Source organism: Glycine soja, chromosome 15, assembly GCF_004193775.1.
Source record: "Glycine soja cultivar W05 chromosome 15, ASM419377v2, whole genome shotgun sequence".
Classification (NCBI taxonomy): Eukaryota; Viridiplantae; Streptophyta; class Magnoliopsida; order Fabales; family Fabaceae; genus Glycine; species Glycine soja.
The window spans coordinates 17,049,644-17,062,648 of record NC_041016.1 but is presented as its reverse complement, the minus strand read 5'-3'; the positions used below and the strand labels follow the sequence as shown (position 1 = coordinate 17,062,648).

General features: G+C 32.0%; 1 protein-coding gene across 1 annotated transcript; it reads right to left on the bottom strand.

Annotated features, from left to right (window-relative positions):
- Nucleotides 1-2,182: 2,182 nt before the first annotated feature.
- On the bottom strand, nt 2,183-5,296 carry LOC114387503 (protein LURP-one-related 6-like). The gene is made up of 5 exons (XM_028347700.1): nt 5,055-5,296; nt 4,035-4,476; nt 3,585-3,944; nt 2,790-3,038; nt 2,183-2,630 (listed from the first exon to the last, which is right to left on the bottom strand). The coding sequence occupies exons 3-5, from the start codon at nt 3,807-3,809 to the stop codon at nt 2,469-2,471; spliced, it is 636 nt and encodes a 211-aa protein (XP_028203501.1). The 5' UTR covers nt 3,810-3,944; nt 4,035-4,476; nt 5,055-5,296; the 3' UTR covers nt 2,183-2,468.
- Between the last annotated feature and the right edge of the window lie 7,709 nt (nt 5,297-13,005).

Below are 13,005 nucleotides of genomic sequence, written 5' to 3'. Positions count from 1 at the left end.
AGAAAATACCATTTTATTGTTCATTTAATTTTAAGTGGTCTAATAAGACAAGTAACAACATTAAACTTAGTTCATGAAAATATTTCACCATGCAAAATGACAAACCATTTCTTACACCTTTGCTCTTAAGCCTTTTGACTAACTCTTTTAGTGAATGAGATTCAAATGCACATTTAAGCCTTCTACTTATAATAACCCGAGAGTCACTACATGACACTACCTCACTTTATACTCGAAAGACTTTATTTTACTTTAATTAAAACTCATAAACTTAATTTATTCATGTAATTTCTTGTGAAACTTTTCACATTTCAAAACCAACCAAAAAAAAGTAACTCATAACTCCAGGATAACACATCACAATGGATTGTGAATTATATATATCTTACCGGGCGAAATATTTTCAGTTAGCCGAATGTATTGATAGAGAGACTTAGCAAAAAATAATTTGTTATGACTTTGGATAAGATGATGAGATTCGATCGTTATGAAAGCTAATTCGGCCAATATTTGAAATTTACATAAAGGTTAGAAGATAAGTGAGTCAAAGTTCAAGTTGTCACTAACATCACGGAATATTAGCTAAAATCAGTTGAAAATGTGAAGACCCCATGATCTAGGAAGTGGTTCCTGAAAAATCGGAATGTGGGAAGTGTGTCTCATTGCTACCTAGCTAAATTGTGAAAATATTAGTCAAAATCAATCAAAAGGTAAGAGGTCATGTACGAATGTGCATAAACACAATCTAGGATCAATTAGTTTAGATTTTTCAAGTATAAATAGTAGTTTCTAAACATTTGTATGGACCTTCAATAAAAAAACAATATATGCAATTATATTTCCAATTATCTTTGAGTTTCCTTGTCGATTTTACTGTTTCTCTTCTAAATTTAGCCTTTGCTTTGCTTCTTTAACATTCTATTAAGAATCACCCCAAATCAAGTGTTTTTTTGTAGTAACTTGAGAGCCCACACCCAAGTCAAGAGACAAATTTCTCCTCTCAACAATCAAATCGCTTGAGTTACTTTTCAAATTTTAAAATCATGTCAATGTAGTCATAGCTGAATTCATTTCAATTAATCGTTAAGATTTATCTGACAACAATATAGAACTCTCAAAAGGTAAATAATGTAAACAAATAAAAAAGAAGAATCACATTTTCAGTTGATTTTTGATAATGACAATTATTTCAATTTAAAAAATTAAGGACAAATCTCCTTTTTAGTCCTTGAAAGTGTTAAATATCATTACATTACATGAATCTTTGGAACTAAGAAAATTTCAAATAAATTTTTAAAATTTTCAATTATTTTTAGTTTGTACGGCCAAAAATTAATCTCATGTTGAAGTTTAATGCATGTGTAGATTCAATATTATTACTATATATAAATTTTATCTTTGTAAGATTGCAACGACTGATGAATACATGATATATAATGCATGGATTGGTCGAAACTACATGCACAGACAGATATCGCTAGAGCAGTTAGACTTTTAAATCATGCAAAACGTAGGCTCTCTGCTTTTTCTTGTCTAGTTAGGTGAAAATTTGACGAATCCTATGTTTAGAATCATCTTTAGTTGCTAAGAACATCGCACCAACTCTGTTTATACATAAAGATGAGTTTATTTAATTTTTTTTTAAGAAAAAACTTTTTATATAATCGTTTTTTGAGAAATAGATAAGATTTATTTATTAAAATAAATAAAAAATTATTTTTTAAAACAAAAATAATTTTAAAAAATATATATTATAAAAACAAAAAAGTACTTATTTTATTAAAATAAATAATTATTTCAATAAATAAACTTAGACAAACTTACCCATAATTTTAAGATTATATATAATCACTTTCTCTATTTAAGCAGAGCACCCTTGCCAAATTATTGGCGTATTAATTCAGTCCCCGAACAAGGAAAAGGATGCTTACATTCAACAAAAGCAAGCAAGCGCACACATATATATATATATTGGTTTCGACTTAATTATATCCATTACACAAAACTAATCATTATTACTTGGATATAATACATGCATGAATTCACAATCCTTGAGATTCTTTTCAACCAAATTAATCAAAATCCGTACCTAATTTATTCAATTAATCGGTACTTATAAAGTTCCAAACTTTTCAAACTCATTCATCACCAATCAATTATACACAGATTCGAAATCAGCCTATAAACGATAAGCACTAGGAACGATACTTAAATAACTTTCACATTCGTCATTGTCAAACCAGTCATTCGAATTAACGAAATTACATGCAATTGCTTAACGCAAGTAACAATCCAATTTCCCTTCCATAATATACAAGGCATCTTCCTAACCTGGTTAATTGTCCCCTTAATTCCTCCAAAACCCTCTCTATCCCCTTTAGCTTCTTTCATATATACACATTTGTCATACGAGAAAAAACCACTATTGGTTTTAATTATAAAATAATAATTCAGCAAAACACAGCACGCTAAGCACAATTTTGGACTCTGCAGTATGTGGATTCGCCATAAATGTAGTCAAGGATGGCAATGACTCCAAAAACAAACGCTTGATCGATCCCTGGTTTCACCACCACATGATACAGATCCTTACTTTCCATCAATTTCTCCACTTCCTTGTTCACCCCAACCTGTGTATAAATTAAGCATCCACTCATTAATCATCAACTTATTTTTTTAATTAATTCGTAAAAATCGAACACTGATGAAAGAACTACTTTATAATAACTCATGCATTCTACATCGTTTATAGAGTAAATTAATATATAGACTTGCATATAATTACCTACCTGTGCTATTACGTTGCCTCTAACATCAACAATGCTACAACTCCTATCAGGGAAGTAACCCCTGACCTCAAAGTCCCAGCCCTTGTTACTAGAATTCCTGGGTTCAATGGAGATTCTAATCGCATTGTTCTTAACCAAACAACAATTATTGGGCTCTTTCAAGCTGAAAACCAGGCTCTGTAATCCTTCATAGTTTACACTATAACCATTCCACTTCTTGTAAATGCCAAGGGCCTCAACCATGCCTCCCTGCACATTACAAAGAGTTAAATTCAAGTTGCAAGTTTTACCTTTGTAATAGCAAATCATTGCAACATAAATTGCTTCGTGTGTTGAAGTAAAACTCCCTAGATGTGGCAAATTAAAACAGTTCATTAAAATTTAAAACCCTATAGAAATAAATGTTTGTATTTTTTTTACATCATATATACTTACCAACATCATTAAGTAATCAGTCGAATTCACCAGCAGATATTAGTTATAAATAAAATTAATTAATACTTCACACTAATATTATTATGGTATAAAAAATACACATTTATTTGAATAGGATGTCATTGGCCAATAATCAAATACTAATCTCTAGAAATATTGAGTTCTATTTGAAGGAATTAGTATATCATAACAAGTTTTATATCATAGGCAAAATCGAATTTCCTTATCACATACTTAAAAAAGACATGATTATCTTTATTTATATATACAGACACATACATGCATAGTCTAAAAAGAACTTCATAATGATGAGGCATGATATTTTCACACCACCCGCATGTATTATTTATGCATATATACCTTTCGACGCATGAGAAGTAAAGCATCTCCTTCCCCATCTCTTAGAATCAACTGTCCCTTAGTGTCATGAATCCCACAACCATCAACCCTGAAAACAACCCTCTGGCCACTACAATCCGTGACCACAAAACCCCCTCCATTCACCACATGAGGCCTCTTCCTGACCCCAAGCACCGTCTGAGAAGATGAACAATATAGTTTGCTAATGATAGCCATCATGCTCATCTTCCAACACTTAATGCTCAATTTCTTTCTCTATATATCTTTTTGTATGTAAATACCGTAAATTAACTTCTTGGCTCTATCTTTCTACTTGCTCACAATAGTTGTAAAACTTGTTGGCTTTCCCTAAATGCCAACCTATTAGTTTTACATATATACACAAAGCATTAGGGCCTATCATTGAAAGAAAAATAATATGTTAACTAATGAAAAAGGGGTTTTTCTCACTTGTGTGACTAGACTTCTTGGTCTATGCTTGTAGCCTATAGGTTTGGCAAGTGTTGACGTATAGGAGATAGAAGAATCTTACGAGGCATTATTGGTTGAGTTTGCTTGTGGATGAGATGAAAATTTGGGCATGTTCACATGTGAATTGCTTAACTTAACACCCTTTTTTTCTCTCTCTCTCTCTCTCTGATAATTAGCCCAATTGATAGGATGCGTAGGCGTGTTAGACTACTCTTTTAGTTACGGTAGATTGACTTGCCATATGGGGTTTTAGCTGTGTTGGAAATTAACATATGGAGTGCCAAAACCTTGAGATTTCAGAGAAGTCTCAGGGCAATGTTGACAAAAAATAAAGTACGAAGTGGTTAGAATCGTTAGATAGGGATTTTCAAAACAGTGTCCAAACTCCAAAGCTTTTGAAATTCGCTAGAGCTAATCAAGCCTGCAATTCAAAGAGGAATAATTAAAATTTTAAAGTATACGAATCTTATAATTGCTTTTGGATGGGGAAGAAAAAAACACAAGCACGTTGTTGGGTACCTAGATGACTCGATGATATATATTATATAGCATGCACCTTCATCAAAATTTATTTTTCTTCATAAAAATATCGTTATATATATTTATTTATCGAATCATCTTAAACGAAACACTTTTGTATAAACTTCAGGCATTTGGTTTAGGTACAATATAAGCAAATAAAATATTAATACAAAGTTGGCATGTATTAATAAATATTACTGTTGCTTAATATATAAAATTTAATTGTGAGAGTGATTATATTTAGATACTTATTATTTACAAATATTTCAATAACATCTTTCATTTCTCTATAAGTTTTTTCTTCTCATCATATCATTGATATTATCAATCATTTATCTTTCATCTTTTCATATCTTTCTCAAGATGATTACACCTTTTACGTGTTTAAGGAACATTTTCCTTAATTTAATTATATATATTAGTATTTCATTGACTTTAGTATCCAACAAAGGTAACAATAGGAGTGTGGCATCTTACGAGATAGTTGTCAACGTCGTGCTCATGACACGTGGTGGACTGAAGATGTGAATCATGGAGACGCGGCCAATAGTCGTTTTCTCGGATATCTCAAGAGCATTTGGATTTTGGAGTTTTGGATCTTCTAAAATTAGAGAACAAGTGGCTATAATTTACATCTTAACTAATTTATTAACATGATTTTTTGTTGTTGTGAAATTAACAAACCCCAATTTATTACATGATACTGTTTAATAAAGAAAAGTCGTATACAAAAGAACAATAATATAATTTTGTATTATTTGTTTAAATCTATAGATTTATATTTTAAAACATTAAATTAATTATTAAATCAATAAATAAATCAACCAGTGCCATAACTATCATCCCCTTGCTTTTGTAGAGACTGTAATGTCTTTCAGAAAAATATATATTTTGAATAAGCAAATGCTAACAAGTGGTTCTAGTTAAGGAATTAAAAATAGAGTTTTTATTAAAAAACATCAAACATTAATGTATTTTTTGTAATTTTAATACATTTTCAATGTGAATTTCAATAAAAAAATATTTTTAATATCTTAACCAATGTCCTCATCCTAAAAGCATTGGTTAGCAAGTTCCTTTTGAATATTGTAATTAGATGTTATGCATGTTTCGGCTCATTTATGTTTATACATCAATGAAAAATAACAAATAAATAAATATAAAATGATTATTTCAATAACTTAACTCTAGTTAATGTTTTCAAAACTATTTGCATAACCCAAACTGTAGTTGTGAAATAGCATACCCAAAGGCAATCCAATGTATATTTATTTATTTATGTCTAATGTTAAGTCTCTTAAAAAATAAATTAATTAATGTTCAGTTATTCAAATATTTATAATATTATTTAAAAAAATATTTTAAGCTTTTTGAGATATAAACGGAACTATAAAGAATTATTAGGGCAGGGGGGCAAAAATATTTTCAAATGATAAGCAAAACCATATGACTAATTTCTTCTGCTGATAAGTGTTTACAATTTAGTCTAACGAAAAATAAAATATAATATATGTAAGGAAAATAAATAAATATATTTGCTTTTGATGAAAAAGGCACATACAAAAAATAAAGCATTCATAGGACTTAAAAGCTAAAGCTAAGATGGATTAAAATTATTAACTTCTTTTTTCTTAAAAAGAGAGAAGAAAGAGTTCTTTGATCATTTGTCATATTTTAACAATTCAACTGCAATTTGTTTTTTTAAAAATAACATAAATATAAAAGATAAACACTGAAAAAATTAATCTAGTAACTCAATATGAATAACACTAATTTTTTTATTAAAAAAAATAATTTGAGAACAAAATAATATTTAAGAATAACAAGTTGAATGTAATATTTAAGTCCAAAGCAAAATTATTGTGTGTCCAAAATCTATATATATATAGGAATAAGATCAGCAGAATAAGATCAAACGGATAAATAGGAAGTAAGAATGCAATACGATAAATGGAAAAGAAAATATAAACTTGTAAAACAGATATCAAGGGCACACCGGAGACCGGCTTACAAATCCCAGGTTTTCATAAATAAATAAACCGAAGCGGTGGCAGAGCCGCACAGGATCGGTAAAGAGAGAGAAGAGGAATGAAAATATAAATTTATTGAAACTTGAAAGAAGCGCTTACAAAAATCTTGTTTCAGAGCACCTCTCTTCAGAAACCTGAAAAATGGCCAAATGAAAGGGTGCCTCACAACATACTTGAGGACTCCTTATATAGCCAAAAATCTAAGACCGGTAGTTATCGGTAGTTTTGACCGGGACTATTTGACTGTTTGTTACAAGACAAGTAGTTTTGACCGGGACTTTAATGGCTACAGGACAGGTAGTATTGTTCAGCATTAATTACACATTAATTACAAACAGACGGTTTTGTGACCGAATTTAAATTTAATCTAAACAGATACCAAAACAATCATCTTCGTTTTGGTAAAATGGGTCTTCTTCTTCTTCTTCAGCAAAACTTGTTTCTTCCTTCTTTGAGGATGAACCTTCTTCTTCCTACGGTAACATTTGCATAACTTCCTTTAGATTTTTAGTTAGGACCTCCTTTGATTTCGATCCTGCTAAAAATGCTGCCAGATGAGACTTTTGGTTCAAAAACACAGAAGTTTCTGGATCAACTGCTTTGAGGAATTCTGGATGGGATTGAAACCAGAGTTTTACTTGTTCTGGATCTGCTTTGGATGAGTCAAACTGTGACCACCATTTTAAAAATGCGTGTCTTTGTAGTGATGGATATTAGTTTGTCTTTTTAGTCTTGCTGTAACGATATTGCCATGAGAAGATCCATGACAGTGCAAAGCTTGAGAAGTATTTAAGATCTGCTGGAATTCGTGATTCCTGCGAATTGTATTGTCTCTCAAATTGAGCAAATCCTTGTTGGACTGTTTCTGGAAATATCTCTGGAATTGGTCCAAAGAAGTCCTACCATTGCAAAAACCAATTGGGAAAATTGTAAATTGTATTGGTCTTGAAATATATCAGCCATGAATGCTTGAAGCGGGTATTTTGGTGCCAAAACACCTTAGTCCAAGCATCAACATAATCCCAATAGGTATAACCTACTGGATCAAATGGAACTGAAAATCTCTTTCCTTTGTTCAAGTTTGAACCAAAGTGTCTTGGTTGAAGAACTTTTAGTATTTGGATTGTGGAATGGGTGTTTAATGTTTGGTCTTTTGGATCTTTGAAATGTTTGATAGATACTGAATTTGAATCTACCAAAATCAATTCATAAAAATTTCTTGTCTTCAGGATGGTGGTTGGTTTGTAGTGAAATCCTGGTGGGAAAGCCTTGGCCGTCGCCTTGAAGGCATTTTTGTCCCAAAATTCAGGTTCCATCTGCAAAACAATTACAAATTTATTTTTATAAATATAATTGTTAGTTTTTTTTGGTAGGTGGTGTTTGAGCTTTGGCTAAAGGTAGTTTCCCTTTAGGATTGATAGTTGTTTTGGTCATTGATGCATTTTGGATCATTGTTTGTAAATTTGATTCAGATTCTGAGGCAATGTCTGCCCAAGATTTTTTGATTATTTTTGGAAATTTGGTTAGACCCATGTCTTGAAGGGCCTGAAGGGTTTCAATTGGCCATGCATAGTCGGCCGATGTTTGTTTGGCGGTTGCTAGTTTAGGAGATTCCTGAGTGGATGACTCAGGTTTGATTGAGGTAATCTGGGTTGATGACCCTTCTAAATTGGTTTTCTGGGTAGATGACCTAGCCTGGGTTGGTGACCCAGAAGAGGTAGATAATTTCTTAGTAGTTGGCTTTGGAAGAGCCAGTCTGGCTCCTTTCCTTGTACTTCTTCCTCCCCTTAGGGAGATTCCCGATGCCTTAGGAGGCATTACCACTTTTCTGTAAGAATTCACGTGTAAGGTAGTCAGGTAATGAATTTGAGGTGCCCTTGATGTATTCTATGTCAAAATCAAAGACACTTAAAATTGCTTGCCATCTTGCAAAAATTTGTTTTAAGGCAAGGTTTTTAACATCTTTTTGTAAAATATCTTTGGCTGATTTACAATCAACTCTGATTAAAAAATTTTGGTTTAATAAATCCAATTGAAATTTGGAAATGCACAAAACAATTGCTAAAACTTCCTTTTTAACAGTTGAATATTTTAATTGTGCAGGATTCTAATGTTTTGATGTGTATGCAATGACATGATCTTGGCCATGGACTCTTTGTTTGACGATGCCACCATAACCTATGTCTGAAGCATCAGTTCCGACAATTTTAAATGCCTGTGGAATAGGATGATACAGACATTTTATGGATTGGACTTTGACTTTGATTTCTTTAACTGTTTGTGTATGGAGGTCAGACCAAGGAGGCGGATTTTACTTCAGCCTATCATGCAATGGCTTGACAAAATTGTTTAAATAGGGGACAAATTCTCCTACGTAATTTAGACAACTTAGAAATCTTTGTAACTGGGTTTTGTTTAAGATTTGGTTGGAAAATTTGCTAGCAAACTCTATTGACCTTCTTATTGGAATGATTGTACCTTGATATATATTGTGACCAAGGAATCGAATTCGAGTTTGGAAAAGATTGATTTTTGATTTGAAGACTGCCAAACCATTTTGTTTGATGATATGGATGAAAGTCTGGAGATGTTTGAAATGTTGGTCAATGTTTTGGAAAAAGATTAAAACATCATCTATGTAGACAATGACAAATTTTGAATAGGGATTAAAAATATCATTCATAATTTTTTGAAATTTTGAAGGGGCATTCTTTAGTCCGAATGACATCACATTCCATTCATATTGCCTGAAAGGTACAGTGAACGCTGTTTTGTACCTATCTGATTCTTGGATTTGGATTTGCCAGAATCTAGATTTCATATCAAATTTTGAAAATATCTTTGCAGAATTTAATCTATTAAGTAAGTCTTTTTTGTTTGGAATAGGATACTTAATCCATTGTAATGCTTGATTTAGTGGTTTGTAATTTATGACTAAGCGGGGTGTTCCATGCTCAATCTCAGATTGTTTGTTGACATAAAAAGCCGCACAAGACCATGGGCTTTTGCTTTTCCGGATTAGGCCTTTATGTGGGACATATCAAGCAAATCCTTGATTTCCTTTTGGCAGTATTGAAGGAGTTCTTTGTTCATTTGGATTGGTCTGACTTTTGTGGGAATTTGTTTTTTCCTAAAGTTTTTCTCATAAGGGAGATCAACAATATGTTTCTTTCTATCCCAAAATGCATGTGGCAAATCAGAACAGACAGTTGATTCAATATGATTTAATAAAGATTAAATTTTTTCTTTTACTTGGGGTTTTTCCAGTTGTATCTGAATATTATTAAAAGATACGTCTTCTTTTAAGAAGTTAATTTGATTAATCTTATTTTCTATAAGATTTATATTTCTGGAGATTGGTTTAGTAGAAAAATTAAATATAATTTTTCTTCCTAAGTAATTTGTGGTTATTCCTTCGTTAGATATTTGAATAGGAAACAAGGCTCGAATGAAGGGGGTTCCTAGGATTACTTCGTTTTTAAGGTTTTTTACCAGAAGAAAGTTTGTGTTAATCCTAAGACCTAGGTTCTCAATGATTGCATTTGATAGCTTAAAATTAATTTTTAATTTTGAGCCGTTTGCCGTACTTAATTTTTCTGAGGTTTTCTCAAAGAATTTTGTAGGAATTAATCCTTCTAAAATGCAGTTTGAATCAGCCCCTGTGTCAAATAGGGTCATCGTTTCTAAAACAAAATCATTAATAATTATTTTTATGTTTATGTAAAATTTTTGGATTTTAATCTTGTTGATTAATCCCATAAACATATCATCTTCTAGATTTTCTGGTTGGTTTTCCTCACTGTTGTTGGCACTTTCAAAATCACTATCTTCCTCAAGCTGAGAAAGAATGATCTGATGAATTTCTTGTTGTTGACGAAGTTCTTTTACCTCTCTTTTTAGATTGTTTATCTCTGTTTGGAGATCTTGGATTGTCGTTGGTTTGGTTGAAGAATTTTCTAATCTTTTGAGTATGTTACTTACATCAAATTTGTTGTTTGTAATAAAATCCTTTTGTCTAGGTTTTACCTCTAATGTTTTCTTGAGTTTTTCCAGAAAAACCTTCTTTTCTTGGGGGTCAAGTATGGAATTGATTGCTTCAAACAAGAGATCTTGTTCTCTCGTTAGAGTATTGATTTGCCCATCATCATCATCTGTTGATGATAGTTGGTCATCTTGTTGGATTAAGTTTAGGTTTTCATCGAAAAGCATGGAGGATGAAGTTTCTGTTTCTTCCTCCGAGGTTTCTATAAGCAAATTGTTTATTTGCTCTTCAATTACGGGTTCTAGGTTAAGGTTTCTTAACTTCTTTTTTTAGTCTACAATATTTGCTAATGTGGCCTTGTTTTCCACAATTGTAGCACGTTATTTTTTATTTTATTTTTTGTTTAGGATTTTCCATTTCTATACTGGTTGATGGTTTGTGTGAGTATCTCCTTTTTGGAAATCTCTTTGTATTGACCGGTTTGTTCTCATGGATTTCTTTTCTAGATGATTGTTTTTTCTTTTGTTTTGGACAGGCCGGTAGACCAAATTGTTCGCAGAAAGAACCTAAATCTTTCTTTGTTTGAGTCTTTTCTTTGGATAATTGCCTCTGAATTTTGTCATCCTGACAAATTTTTAAGGCTACCTTTTGGACATAAGAAATTAATTGACCATAGCTTAAACTTTCATATGGAATATCTCCATTGACAAATTGACTACGGATTTTATCTCTAACCTTGTCTCCTAATGATCTGGGAAGACCGGCTAGAAATTTTTCTTTCCAAAAAGGTTGTTGACTATCTTCTCTTGTGTAAACCCTAGTTAGGAAAGTATCTCTGTACCACCTAAAATCCGCTAAGGTTCTACACTTAAGATTTGATAATAATTCTGCAGACCTATCTTTCCACAAGGATGGGTCTCCAATGAAATGTTGAGCTATTGTAAAAATTAATGTGTTAACAGCGTCAGGAATCTCTTTATCATCGTCATTAGTAATGACTTTTCCATTGAGATCCGTCTTAACTGCGTTGTAAATTTTTTATTTTTCTTCATTAGTGAGATAATTATCCCACCATCCTTTCAGTTGTCCAGAAAATCTTGCCACTAAAATATCTATAATGGTCTCTTCTGAACATTCATGGGAGGTTTGGTAAGCTGTAGCTACCATGGTCATATGTTGGAGTGTATTCATGATGTTATACTCTGTTTGTGCATCTATGTTCCATTCATAGATGTTGTTTGCACTAAAACTCTTAAAATTGTTTTCACTTTTTTCTTCTAATAGAAGGTCAGGGGCAGTCGGACGTTGATAATATAATTTGGAGGGTGTTTTCCAATGTTTGGAATTAATTGGATTTATATTCTTTTTTGACACTGATCCTATTTCAGTTGTGTTATCCGAGTTTTGGTCACTATCTTCATTTATAACATTAATTAATTTGGAGGTACTTCTTGTTACCATTTTGGAAGTATTTTCCATGGTTTGGGGAGTATCTAGAATGACCTTAAGTAAACTACCAATCTTGTTTAGTAATTAACTATGATTGTCGCCTACGCCTTCAATTAAGGATTTAGTTTTTCTAAGTTCCCTAATTTTTCGTTTAGCCTTCTCACTAACTTTGAAAGGTTTGAATAAAGGTTTTTCAATGGGGATACTTGGCGAAGCTTCCTCAATTGATTTTTGTTTAGGAACTACCTTAGTTTTAATGGTTTCTCCTAAAGCTTGTAAATATTTATTGGTATAATTTGCCTGTTCCATTAGGCTCTTAATGTCTTTAGAGGTTACTTCCTCGTTGACATCTTTTGTCTTGAATGGAATTGCCATGACAGGTTTATTGTTACTGTCTTTGATATTTTGTAGTTGATATTGTGTTGCGGGAGGTAATTCCGATTGGATTAACTCACCATCCTTCACTTGCCAATTTGTTATGACATTTGTTGTTGGATCACCTATGATGTCTTGTTTCCAAGGGTAATCTATATCCTTTCTGATGGCATAAGCATGAAACCAATCAAAGAAAAGGACATTAATTTTGACTCTTTCCACAAATTCGTAGAACTTTTCTTGGATTTGTTTTCTGTTTATACCCTTGTAATGTTAGAAAAACCATCTCCTTTGAGGCTCATTCTTCGGAGAATAAATTTTTTTCCTAAGGGTTTCCTTATCAATACTAAAGTTGTCAGATAACATCATAAGGTTCCATAGAAGAGTATGTTGGGGATTGGATCGACTGTTGGTCGTCCTCTTGTTCTTGGTTGTAAGTTGTTCTAGGTATGCTAGAAGTAGTGTCTAATCCTTGGAGGTTTACAATAGGGAACTAGTTATGTAACTCAGATCTGGTTAGTCTTACTAAAATTGAATGGGTTCTAACCGAAAAAGACCTTCTGGCTGACTCATATTCAGACCTAGAGGCTTC

What these genes read in the sequence shown, in the direction of transcription:
- LOC114387503 (XM_028347700.1), bottom strand. Translation starts at nt 3,809, where the DNA reads ATGAGCATGATGGCTATCATTAGCAAACTATATTGTTCATCTTCTCAG. An exon ending in TACTTCTCATGCGTCGAAAG is followed by an intron (nt 3,039 to 3,584) that starts GTATATATGCAT and finishes TGTAATGTGCAG; the next exon opens with GGAGGCATGGTTGAGGCCCT. An exon ending in GAGGCAACGTAATAGCACAG is followed by an intron (nt 2,631 to 2,789) that starts GTAGGTAATTAT and finishes ATTTATACACAG; the next exon opens with GTTGGGGTGAACAAGGAAGT.